This window comes from Ornithorhynchus anatinus, chromosome 16 (genome assembly GCF_004115215.2).
Source record: "Ornithorhynchus anatinus isolate Pmale09 chromosome 16, mOrnAna1.pri.v4, whole genome shotgun sequence".
In the NCBI taxonomy this organism is placed as follows: Eukaryota; Metazoa; Chordata; class Mammalia; order Monotremata; family Ornithorhynchidae; genus Ornithorhynchus; species Ornithorhynchus anatinus.
In genome coordinates this window covers 31,191,337-31,205,701 of record NC_041743.1, presented here as the reverse complement: position 1 = coordinate 31,205,701, position 14,365 = coordinate 31,191,337, and the positions used below count along the sequence as shown (strand labels likewise).

The window sequence follows — 14,365 nt, the reverse complement described above, 5'->3', positions numbered from 1 at the left end:
ATGGAGAGTCAGGAAAATCCTATTCATGCCCTCATATAGCAGTCTGTAAGCACAATAATTTTGTTTGTAAATAGAAGTTAGTTTCATCAAAGCGATGTAGGTTTTTCTGAGAGAGAATCAAATTGCTACAGTTGCAAATCTTTTTTCCACAGGGTGGGGGGTGGTTTGTTTGATTTTTGGGGGGTGGGTTGGAGATGCCTTATCTTTCTCCTGGAACAGTCTTACCAACCTTTTTATGGCCAGTAGTTAATGCCTAAGAATGGAGGCCACCATATTCTGGAGGACAAATGTAAAAACAAAACATGAGTTTTTTTAAGTAGGCCTCACATGACATTGTGCCTGTATGTTTTTCTTCCATGCTTTGACACTGCTGCCTTTGGAATTCACTTGGGAAATGTAAAATTTGCCAGACCAGACAATTCTTGGAGTCCCAGGGCTATTTACCCCTTGCTACGTCAGGACTCCAGGGTAAAGTCACTTAACAGCTTGTGCTGTACTGGATAGGTTGGGTTGGAGGGAACGGGAAGTAAATCCTGTCTGGAGTAGCAGAAGTGCAGATGACCAATACCATGGGAGGGGTGGGAGGGGCCCAGGGGGAGAGCAAAGGTGCTGCTTTTGCAGGTTGAACGTGCCACTGCTCAGCTAGGGGGCCATGCTAAAACTGGCAGGAAGAGATACCTAAGGCCGGATTGTGCCATTTGGATTGGCAGGAGATGTGGTATGTGCTGGCCCTTAAACCCTTCTGACAGGCCAGGCTGCGGAGGCTATGGCCCGCTCCACCACAGTACATGGGGCCTTCTCATATTCCTCAGGGAGGAATATGGCTTCCTGTAATAAAGTCGCCTCTCAGGATCTCACCTGGAGAATTTCCAGTAATCTACCAGTCTTGACTATGAGAGGGAGAGCCAAGCAGAGGTGTATCCCTTCCATTCCTAGCTTGGGCAGTGGCTAGCTAGTAGAAGGCCAGCTGCCCCAAGTCAAAACTCACCTGGCTGGGCAGCAGCGGCACGGGAGAGAATCGAGGGCGGACACTCAAGTTTACTGCGCAGAAGAAGGTAATGGCGAACCGCTTCCTTATTTTTACTCTACGGGTACGCTACCGGAATGACTGCAGATGGAGGAGGAATGTTAAGGGAGTCGCTTTGGATCGGAGACGACTCGACGGCGTAAGACAAGTAAGAAAGTGGCTGGGCACTATTATGCAGCTTCACCAAGGGGCCGCCTAACACACACGTGGAAATCCTTGTGTACCTCCTGGGTCTACAAATCATAGCGGCCGAAAGGGATCGCCATATATGGAGTGCCATCACAGGCCTGTTTTGTGTGGTCCCACTGGGCATATCAGATCTGATTTCGTAACCCCATTTTCCTAGGGTTGGGCCAGGTTTGACCCGGGCCCGAAATTGGCAACACTCTCATGTTCAGGCTTTAAGGTTCGGGGATAGAAGTCTCTTCCATAGGAGAGTCGATTCTGTTTGGAAAGGTCTTTTTTGTGGCTACGTGTTCTTTTTTGTGGTGGTGGTGGTTGTTTTTTTGCTGTCTAGTATTAATATGGGACTTGAGTGCAAATCTAGCTTTGGTGCCTTTTCATTTTCTACCAACCTGCACCCGCAAAGAATCAGAGGGCTTTGTATAAATCCTAGATCATATTCAGTGAAAAAGCATGCATCTGGTTAATATAGCAACTAACATTGAATACAGGGTGCAACAGGATGCCTCTCTCCAAAGGAAATTACTTTTAAATAAGTTTTTGTAGAATTAAATAATAAAATGGCCAAAAAAAGACTTTGTCGTTGCTTATTTGTCTTAAACATTCAGGAAACAGGTGTTTACGAGTGAGTGTGCTGACTGACCTTAAAAATTAAATATATGTAGCCTCAAAGAGGTATTTTATTTTGATTAGGAAACCAGGCTGAGTATTTCAAACATCTCAACCTTTCTGAGGATATAGTTTGATTGAATATTTCAGTGGCACATTATTGGAAAAAGCATGGTATGGCACAAGTACAGAGAAAGTGTTTGTGAACAGGCTGGTGTGTTACTCATTAAACCAGTGTTTATTACAGTCACTGGTTTGATCTTGATTTTCTGTATGCAAACATAATTAGGTGTCATTATTTTTCAAGTCATTCTAGATTGTTTGATGACTAGACGTAGAAACTTCTGTCATAGTTTTTCTTCCAGAGACTACCATCTTTTAATGACTGCTCATTTGGAAGAGAGGGTTGTTCCTTCAGTGTAGCCCATGCTAAGTAGTAGAATTGACTTCACGTGACTTTGGGCCTCTCTCAGGTGTTTAAACATACTCAGTTTTCCTCCAAGTTAAAATATTTGTGGCCTTATTGTTGTTCAGAGCAGAAATTAACATTTGGGTTCAAAAATGTAGTTTAAAGAAGTGTGAACAGTGGTCTCACTTTGGTCATTTTCCCTCCCAATTCTTGTTTCTGGATTGGATTTTTTTGATCTCAGAATTTTGGAAAGCCTACAGAATGAAGAATTTGAGCATTTGTTGTTATTGAAAAATATTTCCATTTGTATAGCAAAAAAATTGAGTGGGTAGCTTGACTCATATAGGTTTTGACCCAAAGGAATTTTTTGTTCTTTAGAAAGAAGATAAGAATTAAAGGAGTGTCTGTTTGGGAGGCATGGGGAGAACCTGCTGTTTTAATTTTGTTCACAGCAGTGGGCCAAATTCTGTTCTTTTGGTGCTGGCCTTGATAATTGGCTCATTATAATATGGGAAATCTATTGCCGGTCTCTAGGAATATTATCTGATGCATTTATGGCTATCAATGAATTGCCAGAGTGTTAAGGGGTTGGGGGGGAAGCCTATAGTAAAGAAGTCTACTCCAGTCTAAATGTTGTTTTTGTATTTAGTTCCTATGAATTATTGTCTATGTGTATTTTATCTAGGCTTACCTTTGTGTTGGTTTTTTTGTTTTTTAACCTGGAAATGACCAGACCAAAACTGCTCATTTGCCCGAGAGAAAGAAAAAGCCATATTTGAGTGTTTACATTTTATATTTTCATTTTAAATATATATAATATATATTTTTTCTCCTTCTGTTTATTAATTTACTCTGAAAGTCCTCATATGAAAGGAAAACTAAAAACACAACATTTTAAATATTTGCATAGGATGGAGAGGGAAAATTGTGATCATTTGGGGAAATATTTGTAAATTCATAAATTTCTGCTCATCTGAAATGCAGCCCGCATGCACTTCTATCATTACAGGGAAAGGCCTTCCATACTAAAATGCTTTTCATTTTTGAAGGTATGATCACCAAATTTTTCGGGAGAAAAAGAGAAAATAAAATGAGAGATGTTTGAGAAAATGGATAGTCTTTTTCATTCTGTGGAGGTTCTTGGTTGAATTTTGCAGAAATTCATGGATGAAGTTTGCATAAAAAAAGTAAATCTTGTCAGGATTGCTGGTGCTTCTACACTGTTGTGGCAGGTTTAGGAATCTTAATGCAAGTTAGCTATTGAAATACATATAAACTAATTTCAAAGATGCAATGAAAATATAATGCTAGTGCAGGCATTTCTTTAGTTTGAAATGGGCTGTCATCAGTAAAATTGTCTAATCGGAGACCAAACTGGTGAAGAAGCCGAAGAATTTTTCTATTATACTTAAGTCATCTGGAAAAATGAAGGAAACTTTTAATTTTTGTAAGCCACTTATTCCTATTTCCCCTTCCTCTCTCTCCATCCACAGATTTTGCATTGCAAGGGATATATTTAACTGTATTTTCTGTAAAGCCCAAATCTAGCCACTCCATGCCTTTCCACTTGACAAAAGACTGGACCCCGGAAGATCTGGACTCAATTTGTGTTGTAATTTGCCCTGAGATCTGGGCATAGAATTCCAGGACCTATTCTGGCACTTTAGGGAGAGCTGCGGTGGTTGAGGGTAGAGGTCTGGTCCTGGGGCCGGCCAGGGAGCCTTTGGAAAGTGGAGTAGGTCGACAGACCCGGTGGGTGAAAGTGGCAGAAACTTCTGCTCTTCACGCCCTTCCCCTGCCCACTTTCAAGTGTTCCAGGTGGAAGCAGACTTAGTTAGCAGTGAGAGAGGTGTTGGTATGCCAGTTTTCAGTTACCCAGCACTCAGGTCAAATTTAGCATTTGATTAAAAATTTTAATTGTGTAGGATTCATTTTGTCTGAAGAATTCTGCACCATCAGTTTCAGCAGTTCATTAGCAGTAAGAGAAGGGAGAGTATGATTGTGTTAGTAAGCACACATAGAGGGAAATGGCTAAGGGGACCAGACATCCCAATTTGGAACTGATTGCAGCACCACCTGACCTCATGACCAAAGTGGCCCTTCTCTCCTTGCCTGCCCATTGCTGAGGAGTAATCCTGCCTCTCTCAGGGTGGAGGGTGGGAGGAAGCAGGGACCCTGCGGACCTTAGCCCCTTCCAAAGAGGGCTTATAGGGCGGGGAGGGCATGACCCCTCCTTCTCTGCTCGGAGGGCAACAGAAATGAAGGGCAAGCTGAAGGCCACCTGCCCAACGTTTAGAAAGTTGGGGGAAATTGGAGACTTGGCCCAGCCTGGTGTTTTGAGTGGCGCCCAAGAGCTACTGACTACTGATAGTCACTGAGGCCAGGTTTGGTTTGTGAACATGGGAGGTAAAAAGGAGGCCAAGATTTTAGAGAGGGGGATGAAGACTGGGAAGAAGCAGACTTCAAAGAGTTCAAAGGTCAGAAAGCCACCATTTTGGGTCTTTTCAGCCCTTACTGGAAACTCTCGGGTCTTGCCAGAGGCCTCGGATGAGCAAGGGTGGGCGTCCAGCTCACAGAGTTGTGGAGGCCATCACCCCTTGTCAAGTGGGCAACTATGGGCCCAGCCAGTCAGCAGTTGCACAGTTATCCTTAGTAGTAGTGTCTGATTTCAATGTCCTTCCCAGCCCTTAAGACAGACCTTCTTTTTTTTGTAAGCACTTATTCAATGCCATCACTACTACTATTCCTCTTTTCAGGAAATCTACTACAACAGGCATGCCTTTCTGAGGAATTCATAAATTGCTTTCCCAAAATGTTCTCTTGCTTCATGGATGGATAGGTCATTTTGAAATGGGGGAATGTCCTCCAGCATCCTGGGACTTAGAGTATAAGTAGTAGAGTAAGTAATGCAAATGACCACTGAGGTGAAAACTGACAGCTTTCCTGACAGAACATTAATTGTTGTGAAGTTTGCAATGAATCCACTCTGCATCGAGGCTTGACTCTGTAACTGTGATTATGCTCCAGTTTTGATCCTAACCATAATGTATTCTAGACCCTAGACGTGAGGGAGTGGGCAGTCAGACAGTACATTGATACACACTGGCTTCCTGACATGGGTGAAGTGACCAGATTCTCAATAGTCCAAGGTAGGAAGGGGTTGGGCTCTCCAGGAGTTGGAAAGAAAGAAGGAGAGAAGGATTGAAAGAGGCAGGGGCCAGAGGGGGAGAAAGAGAGGAGAGAATAGAAGGATGACAGACAGGAGGGTACAGAGCAGAGAGAAGGATAAAGGGAGGGAGTCAAACAGGCACTGACAAGTCAGAATTACAAATAACATCCTCAAGAAGACTCATTCAGGGTGGTTGGGTGATTGCCATAGCCAGGTTCACTGCATCCCAAATCATGTGGCATTTGTTTGGCCCTAGTGATGGCCACCATGGCTACTGTAGGCCCCTGCAGAACTGGCTTTTCAGGAGCAGTAAACCTCCCAGGAAGGGCCAGCTGAACTGCAGTGTTTCTTGTCTCTGATGAGAGAGCCTGGGCTGGCCCCCTTCCACCTATCCTCTTCCCTACTGCCATGCACCACCCATGGCTGTGGGTCCCCTTCCACCACCCCAAGTAGAGCCCATCATAGGCCATTTCATTATCAAGACAAAACCCCTGGAAATGAGACAGTCCTGCCCGGAGCAGATCATGTGGGCTTGTAAGACATGGATCCACTATGACGCTCTCATTTATTACCTGTTCTACCTCCTACTTAGACTGTGGAAGGGACTGTGTCCACCCTGATGATCTCGTGTTTCCCCTAGCACTTAGTACAGTGCTTGGCACACAGTAAGCGCTTAACCAATATTATTATTATCATTAGATGTACTGACAGCACTCGGTTCACTCCCCTTTCCCAATAAATTACCAGACTGAAGCAGCTGCTACTTTCCCTTTATTAATTTCCAGGCAGGTGGTGAGTGGAGGCTTCTGTGCAGGAATTTGCTGCAAGTTGAATGGAACTTACCCAGGAAGTTATCACTCCAGGGGATGGCAGGATTCAGGAGAGGAACTTTCCCTTACTTGGGGTGTCTTCCTGGATTGTGTCAGGGTTTTCACTTGTGCAGGCTTGGGTCAGTCAGGGAATATAAGTAAGAGAGGCAAGATGGGCAAGCAGGGCCATTATTGGCCAGGCCAACAGTCCAGTATTTTGTTTCAGACAGTAGAAACAAGGTGGTTCTCCTTGACATTCAGAATGGGAAATATTAAATGGGTTTGTGGAGGAAGTAAACTGGTAATAAAGAGTTTAGCAAGTAGTACCATTAAGTATCCATTCGTGGTTTATTCTGGCACGTTACTGTTTTCAGGTTCCTGATTACAGTACACGTTTGACCTTGGCAAAATTGAACTGGTCTAACTGCAGGCGGGCCTTGACTTAAAATGTTCAAGTTACAACAAATGGCACTTGGGTTTAAATTTGGAGATGTTCTATTTCAGTTTTACAATCCATAAATTATAACTTCCCAGCCATCGTCTCCTATATGGTACCAGAGAGGGGCTGCTGTGCCCAGCCCCGATGACAGCAGATTGAGCCGGAGATGGGACTCCGGGTAGGCGTCAGCCGTGGACTGGGTACAGACAGGCAACCCCCCGGCTCATCTCGGAGACCCATGGAAAGGGAGCACTGCTGGTCAAGGTGGCCGAAGGCCAGGCCGCTCAGAGCACACTGTATAGCACCACCCCAGTCCAGCCGGCACCACCCCTCAGGCCGCCACCTCCCCATCCACCCAGGGGGCCCGACCCCTTGCCCAAGCCTGGTCTTTGGTGTGAGAGAGGTGACGCTGTCCCCCTTTTCATCTGCCTCCTGTCTCCTCTACTCTCCCGCCATCACTGCCGCTATGGACTTCTCCACTGAGGCATTGCAGGGAGGGGAGAGACCTTGGACTGGTCTGAGCGGGGGAGTCAGCCCAGCCCTAAAGCCTGGCCTCCGGCCCCTTTTGCCTTGTCATCTCCTTATTCATTTCATTCAGTAGTACTTATTGAGCGCTTACTATGTGCAGAGCACTGTACTAAGCACTTGGAATGTACAGTTCAGATAGATATATTCCCTGCCCAGTGACAGGCTCACAGTCTAAACGGGGGAGACAAACAGCAAAGCAAAACAGAACAAAACAAAAATAAGACAGCATCATCAAGATAAATAGAATCAAAGGGATGTACACCTCATTAACAAAATAAATACAGTAATAAATAATATATACAAATGAGCACAGTGCTGAGGGGAGGGGAAGGGGGAGGAGCAGAGGGTGTGGGGGGCTCAGTCTGGGAAGGCCTCTTGGAGGAGGTGAGCTCTCAGTCGGGTTTTGAAGAGGGGAAGAGAGGCAAATGTGGGGAGGGAGGGCATTCCAGGACAGCGGTAGGATGTGGGCCGGGGGCTGACAGGATAGTCGTGAATGGGGGACAGTGAGGAGGTGAGCAGCAGAGGAGCAGAATATATGGAGTGAGCAGTAGAAAGAGAGAAAGGAGGTGAGGTAGGAGGGGGCAAGGTGATGGAGAGCTTTGAAGCCAAGAGTGAGGAGTTTTTGTTTTGTGCAAAGGTTGATAGGCAACCACTGGAGGTTTTTGAGGAGGGGAGTGACGTGCCCAGAGCATTTCTGTAGGAAGATGATCTGGGCAGCGGAATGAAGAATAGACTGGAACTGGGGAGAGACAGGAGGAAGGGAGATCCGAAAGGAGGCTGACACAATAATCCAGTCGGGATATTGTGAGAGCTTGTACCAGCAGCTCCTTACACTACAGGCCCAGTGTAATGTGTGTGAAATTGTTGATGTTCCGATAAAAAAATACTTTTTTACGTTCCAGCACTGAAGATTTTTTTGTGTCTGCTATTTCTGTTGTATTGTACTTTCCCAAATAGTGCAGGGCTCTGCAAATGGTAAGCTCTCAGTAAGTACCTCTCATGACTCACTGTGTCAAACTTTGAGCTGGGGTAGATAGAAGATAATCAGATTGGACACACAGTCCTTGTTCCTGTCCCATATAGGATTACAGGTTTAGTGCAGGGTGGGGCGGGGGGTGGGGAGAACAGGCATTTTAACCCCATTTTACAGATGAAGAAATTGAGACACAGAGAAGTTAAGCCACTAGCTCAAGGTCAGACAGTAGACAAATGGTAGAGCTGATGCTAGAAGCCAGGTCTTCTTCCTCTCATTTCCAACTTCTTTCCATTCATCCGTGCTGCCTCCCCCACATAATTGCTTTGAATCCAACTAAGTACTGGAATGGCTTAATCTGGAAAATTAAAGACCATCTATTCAGCTGGAGAAAGTAGGCAGATGCTGCAAGTAAGCTGTGTACCTATCTATTCCATGTCGTTTGGGCCACACATCTGTCTTTGGGCAATTCATTCCCTAGAAGCGTTATACCCTAAAGGGATGGGTGACCTTCAGTGACTTGAGAAAATCTGGTCTTTTAAAAACATCTTCCTGCTGAATGTACCGAGCCAACCCCACTGCCTCCTGCCAGAACATCCCATTGGGATGCTCATTGCCCTTGGAAACCAGATTGGGGGCTAGCAGAGACTCATGCCCCAAAGCCCCCATGAGACAAACCTCTGTGGTCCCTCAGCTGCCCAGTGCCAAGCCAGACTTACTGTCTCCCTCCAGAACAGCATTGGACAGAAGCCCTACCTGCAGAACATTTGGAGTCTGCCACTGTTTGTTGACTGTGCCGGGAGAAAGGAGGAGGGTGAGAATTTCACTGTCCAAGACCTCCATTTGGCCCCTTTGTTATTTTGAATGGTAACTGACTAGTTTTATTTCCCACGTAATTGTTCTGGTGAGTTACCCCCATTGAGATTGGGAACCTTAGTGGGTCCAGTTTAATATGTTTACCTCATATTTAGCCCAGAGATTTAGCACAAGTCTTTGCACCTCCCGGCACTGCCATTTGTCTGCTCTGTGACCTTGGGCAGGTCACTTAAAATCTCTGGTTTTTTATGGCATTTGTTAAGCACTTACTATGTGCCAGGCACTATACTAAGTGCTGGGGTAGATTCAAGCTAATCAGGTTGGAATAGTCCTTGTCCCACACAGAGCTCACGGTCTTAATCCTGATTTTACTGGTGAGGGTCCTGAGGCACAGAGAAGTGAAGTGACTTACCGAAGGGCACACAGGAGACAAGTGGTGGAGCCGGGATCAGAACTCAGGACCTCTGACTCCCAGGCCCATACTCTTCCCATTAGGTCATGCTGCTTCTCTATGCCTGTCTCTTAATCTGCAAAATGGGGATTCAATACCTGTTATCCCTCCTACTTAGACTGCGGGCCCTATATGAGACCCGATCATCTTGAATGTACCCCAGTGCTTAGTACAGTTCTTGTCACGTAGTAAGTGCTTAACAAATGCCACAATCATTATTACATGCATACAAAATATATAACATTACCAATATTATATGTTGTGATGATAAATAGCTCCACTGGAACATACTCTTGGAAAATATCGGTGGTCTAACAGAAACTGAATTGTTACTCTTCTTCCCACTCCCTCCGATCAGAAGTGACTAATTCTAGTTTTATGTTTGTCTTCCAGGTCTACGCACAATGAATTGGAAAAAAACCGGTAAGTAAAAGAGCCAAAAACTCTTTTAAATTATTTTATAACTGGACATGTTGCTATAATGTTATTGACAAGGAAAGAAGATAGGAATAATTCTGACCACAGTAGTTTCCTGTATCAGAATGATAACTCTAAAATTAAGACTTTCTTATCCAAATTGGAGAGAGGTGATTTCATTGAAATACGTCTGCAAGTGGAATAATGAATCTCTTCCTTACTCTCCCATTTCATGAACTCTAAATACTGATTTGGGATTGCTGAGGCATCACAGGCGCCAGTCAATATTATCCTGCCATGAACTGAAGTGCAAGGAATTTATCTCTGCTTGGATGGGAAGAAAGCAGTGCTGTATTACTAATAATAGTAATAGTATTAATAATCACACATACCATAATTATTATTATTATGAGAAGAAAATAGTGTTGTATGAAGTAGTGTTTTCCAAGCTGTGGTTCAGGGCCTATTATTGGACCAGCTAAGATTTTTTTTGGTGGTCCATCCCTTCCTCTGAAACCCTTCCCTTGCTGTGGTCTGGCTCCCTTCCCCGCAGGCTCCTTGCACCCAATTCCTTCCCATGCCCCAACTTATTTACTTTTGGTTTAAGAAAGTCTCCCTGGCTTAATGAAATTAGGTTAACAGAAAAAAAAATCCAAAAATTATAACAGTATGGGAAAAAATAAATGCTTTGACTATTGAATAAGGATTGACAGCACAATTTGTTGGCCTTTATGACTTGTATGCATTTCTAGGGTAATTTTTCATTACCTGCCTAATATGTCATATATCTATATTTAAAGAATCCCAATAAAAATTATATGCCTGAAATCAGAGAAAATAGCCTGGCTTGTACTTATCTATAGAAATTGCATTGCCATTGCAACCTGTTTTGGGGCAGAATTATTTTCATTCTTGCTTAACTTATTCTGTGTAAATTTAACTCTTTTATTAGAAATGTTAAAAAAGAACAAAAACTCTCCAAAATGACTTCAGGTAATCCATGCACCCATAACCATTCATTCAGTTGTACTTATTGAGCACTTACTTTGTGCAGAACATGGTACTGAGCACTTGGGAGAGTACAGTATAACAATAAACAAATGTAATTCCAATCCAGAAGGATGTCATTAATCCTTATTACATGTTACATTAGTGCCTAAAATTTGGAGTGTTACTTTTTATATGAGTTATCAAGTCTCACGTATAAAACCGTGCTGAGTCAGCCTGTTTCCTCCGTGGCAAAATGCTGTGGGCATTAAGATAGAGAAATTCAAACTGTTAGTTAATAGGATTTAAACATTCCAGATGTCTGGTTAAAGCCATAGGAGTGCTGGAGTCTGAAGAAGGGACTTTGGAATCTGACCTCAGCACTGAGGAAAATACACCTGGCCATGCTACCTCACCTGTTCTCTGCCTCACCCACCTCTGTCACTGGAAGTTGGTTTATTAATAGGGTCATTCCTCTGATCTAGAGGACCCCAGGAAGATTTGGGAATCAGTCTGGAATTCGGGTTTGGTAAGGAACAGATCCAGAACTCTCCTAGTGTGGGTCTAGAGTAGGTTAGATCATCTAAATCAGGCTTCCAATTGCCCGTGGCTTCCTGGTTGGGGGTGGGAGAGGTCACTTGGAATGGCTGAAGACTATACACCCCAAAACATTCTCATCGGTGATGAATTACTGGGGAACCTATATAAATTGCTTGATCTAGAATGTGTCTTTGAGGAATCAAGAATTTTTATTTGGTCTAATGGCTATATTCAGTGGTTGAATCTTTAGCCAGAGAAGAAACTATTCAAGGCAGATTTTAGATGTCCTCAAGGCTCCTTGATTTTTTTAATTTAAATATCTGAATTTTAGCAGGCCTTTAGTGGTCCAGAGTCATTAAATGTTGTTGGCAGGAGGGGCCATTTAACCTTAATAGCTATTATTCCACCCCTAATTACCAACTTTGGCAAACTTTAAGGGCCAAGTGAGAACACTGTTCATTGAACCAGACAGAGCAATGGAAAAACCCCTAAGGTTGTAGATAATGATGAAAGGATGGAATGGGTGAAAATAGACTACGAGTGGTAGATGTCACCTCTCTGGAGACTTTTTCAAATGTTTTTAGAGCGTAGTAAATTTTGGTAGAATGAATCTTTTTGATTCTGTACTAACAGATGTTCCCACTTTATTGTTCAGCATTGATTTTATATCTAGGTATTAACAGTTGGAGCACAAGAAATGACAACTCTGTTAAATTCCTTTTAAGATGTTTTTCAAGTCTACCAGCTCTTCAGAATGTCTAAGCAGGAAAATGGGAAATAACAGATACATAGAATATCCACCTTCAAAAAAACAGGGACCGTAAATTGTGTTATTTGAAGTGATAAACTGGTTATGAAATTATGATAGCCAAACTTTTTGGAACTATTTGAGGTGTAAGTCACAGGTGGGTGGGTCCGCCAGTGTGTCGCTGCCAGGGCTGCTGTATTAGCCTTGCAAGGCTGCAGAATTCCTGTGTGTGGTTGCAGTGGGGGTGCCTGGGGACCAAAGGGCATTCAATCAGCATCATTTATTGAATATCATCTTTGAGGGCGAGAGGGCCATTTCACCTCCAAGACCAGGTCAAAAAAGCACTTGATTTGTTGTTTTTTTAAAAAAAAAATGGTATTTGTTAAACGCTTACTATTTGTCAGGCACTGTACTAAGCACTGGAGTGGAGTCAAGTTAATCGGGTTGGACACATACCATGTCCCACATAGGGCCCAGAGGCTTAATCCCCATATTAGAGTTGAGGTTAACAGGTGCAGAAAAATTGAGTGACTTGCCTTAGGTCACACTGTAGACAAGTGGCCGAGCTGGGATTAGACCCACATCCTCTGACTCCCAGGCCTGGGCTTTTTCCACTAGGCCAGCTGCTTCTTGGTTATCTTGATTTAGATAGCAGATATAATTCCTCTTGATAATTCTATCCAGACAGCAGCCCACCCTAAAGAGCTCATGATTTTTTACAAAATGGTAATCTATAAAATGTATTCATGAAACAGAAGACGACAGGATGCAAGTTACAGATTTAAGCCATCACTCCATTCAAACATCTCAAAAAGCAGCAGACTTGAATAGTAACTTTTTAAGTCATCAAGACTACAGGGGTAATTGCAGTGGCTTCCCTAAGCCATGTCATTAATGGGAGGATGTCACTGTGGTGATAAAGAAAAAGTTAAATGGCATTGTGCAGATTTCCTTGTTTGTTTCCAGGGTGGAATCTTTGATGGGTCAAAGTGGTAATCTACTCACCTTATCTGTTAGTACTGCAGATCAAGACAAAACAATTTCAAATGTATTCATTTCCTTTAAATAGTGCCTTTGTTTTAGGGACCCAGGGCTAAAAGTGAGAAGAAAATACTGTGTATTATTTCAGTTAGAAAAAATAAACAAGTGAATAGTTTAGCCAGAGAGGAGTGTAAAGGTTGCAGGTTGTTTTCAGGTGTGCTAAAAGACAGCAGAAGAGAGACTTCTAGGGTCTCCCAAGGAATTATGAGTTGACATCCCACTTCCCACATCCCACTGCAGTCACAGTTGTGCATGTTAATCTTCTAGTTTGCACATAAACTTGTTTTAATTTCTGAAATCTTCATTGTACAGCATATTATGGGCGATCATTGTGTGTAATTGAGGAATATTAGTTTTTTGGGTTTTTGGGCTTTTTTTTGACATAGCCCTAAAGGGTTAACATATCTAGGCCAGCAAACAAAGAGAATGCCCAAACTTTGTTAGTGACAGTTGGTAACGGTGCCTAAGTTGGACTTTATATTATAGGAAAAAGGATTAGAATATGATGACATTTTAGATACTCATAATGAGAAATTGAAATATTATAGTAACAAATCTCAATGCTAGGATGAATTGTGTTGATTAAATCTCCTCCGCACGAAGGGTGGCAAAAATATAATATGACTGCATCTCTTAGCCAAGTTTTGCTCTGAAGGAGTTTCCAGTTCCTCAGCTGCTACCATCATCTGGGAAAATAACTTGGAATTCCAAATTGCTGTCCTTGCTAATTCAAAGGCCTGTCTTCCCCATGTTATAGGTCTGTATAGGGAACTTTAGGGAAGAAGACTGGGATAGAAGGTAAGAGAGGCCTGACGACCCCCAGCTCCCCATTACTAGGTCTTTCCTCAGTCTCCTTGGTGGCCACACCCCCAACTCCCAGGTGCCAGCCCCCTCCTCCTGCATCCTCTGTGACAGGGCACCTGCCACCCTCCCCACAACCGTTCTGCCTCCCTCCCAACCCCCACGACCTCTACTGCCTCCGCCCCAGTAGTCATTTAATGGCGCCTGCGTGCTAATTTATATGAAAAACCTTATTTCACCCAGCACCATGGCTTTTCTTTGAAGAACTTCTAAGATAATAATGCAGACCCTCCCTACTGGATGAGTCAGTTAGTAAAATAAGCCCTTTTGAAGTTGTATTCAGTCTTTCAGGGCACCAAGGATACCATTTAGCAAATTATGGTATTGCTCCAGGGGACTGAATGATAACTCTGGTGGC

General features: G+C 43.4%; 1 protein-coding gene across 3 annotated transcripts in view; it reads left to right on the top strand.

The window, feature by feature from the left end:
* The window catches only part of MXI1 (MAX interactor 1, dimerization protein), a 69,638-nt gene that overhangs the window by 25,559 nt on the left and 29,714 nt on the right, over positions 1 to 14,365 (top strand). For all 3 annotated transcript variants that reach the window (XM_029080485.2, XM_029080486.2, XM_029080487.2), the window contains exon 3: positions 9,807 to 9,836. In XM_029080485.2, the coding sequence (XP_028936318.1) occupies positions 9,807 to 9,836 (30 nt within the window). The remainder of the gene's footprint in view (positions 1 to 9,806; positions 9,837 to 14,365) is intronic.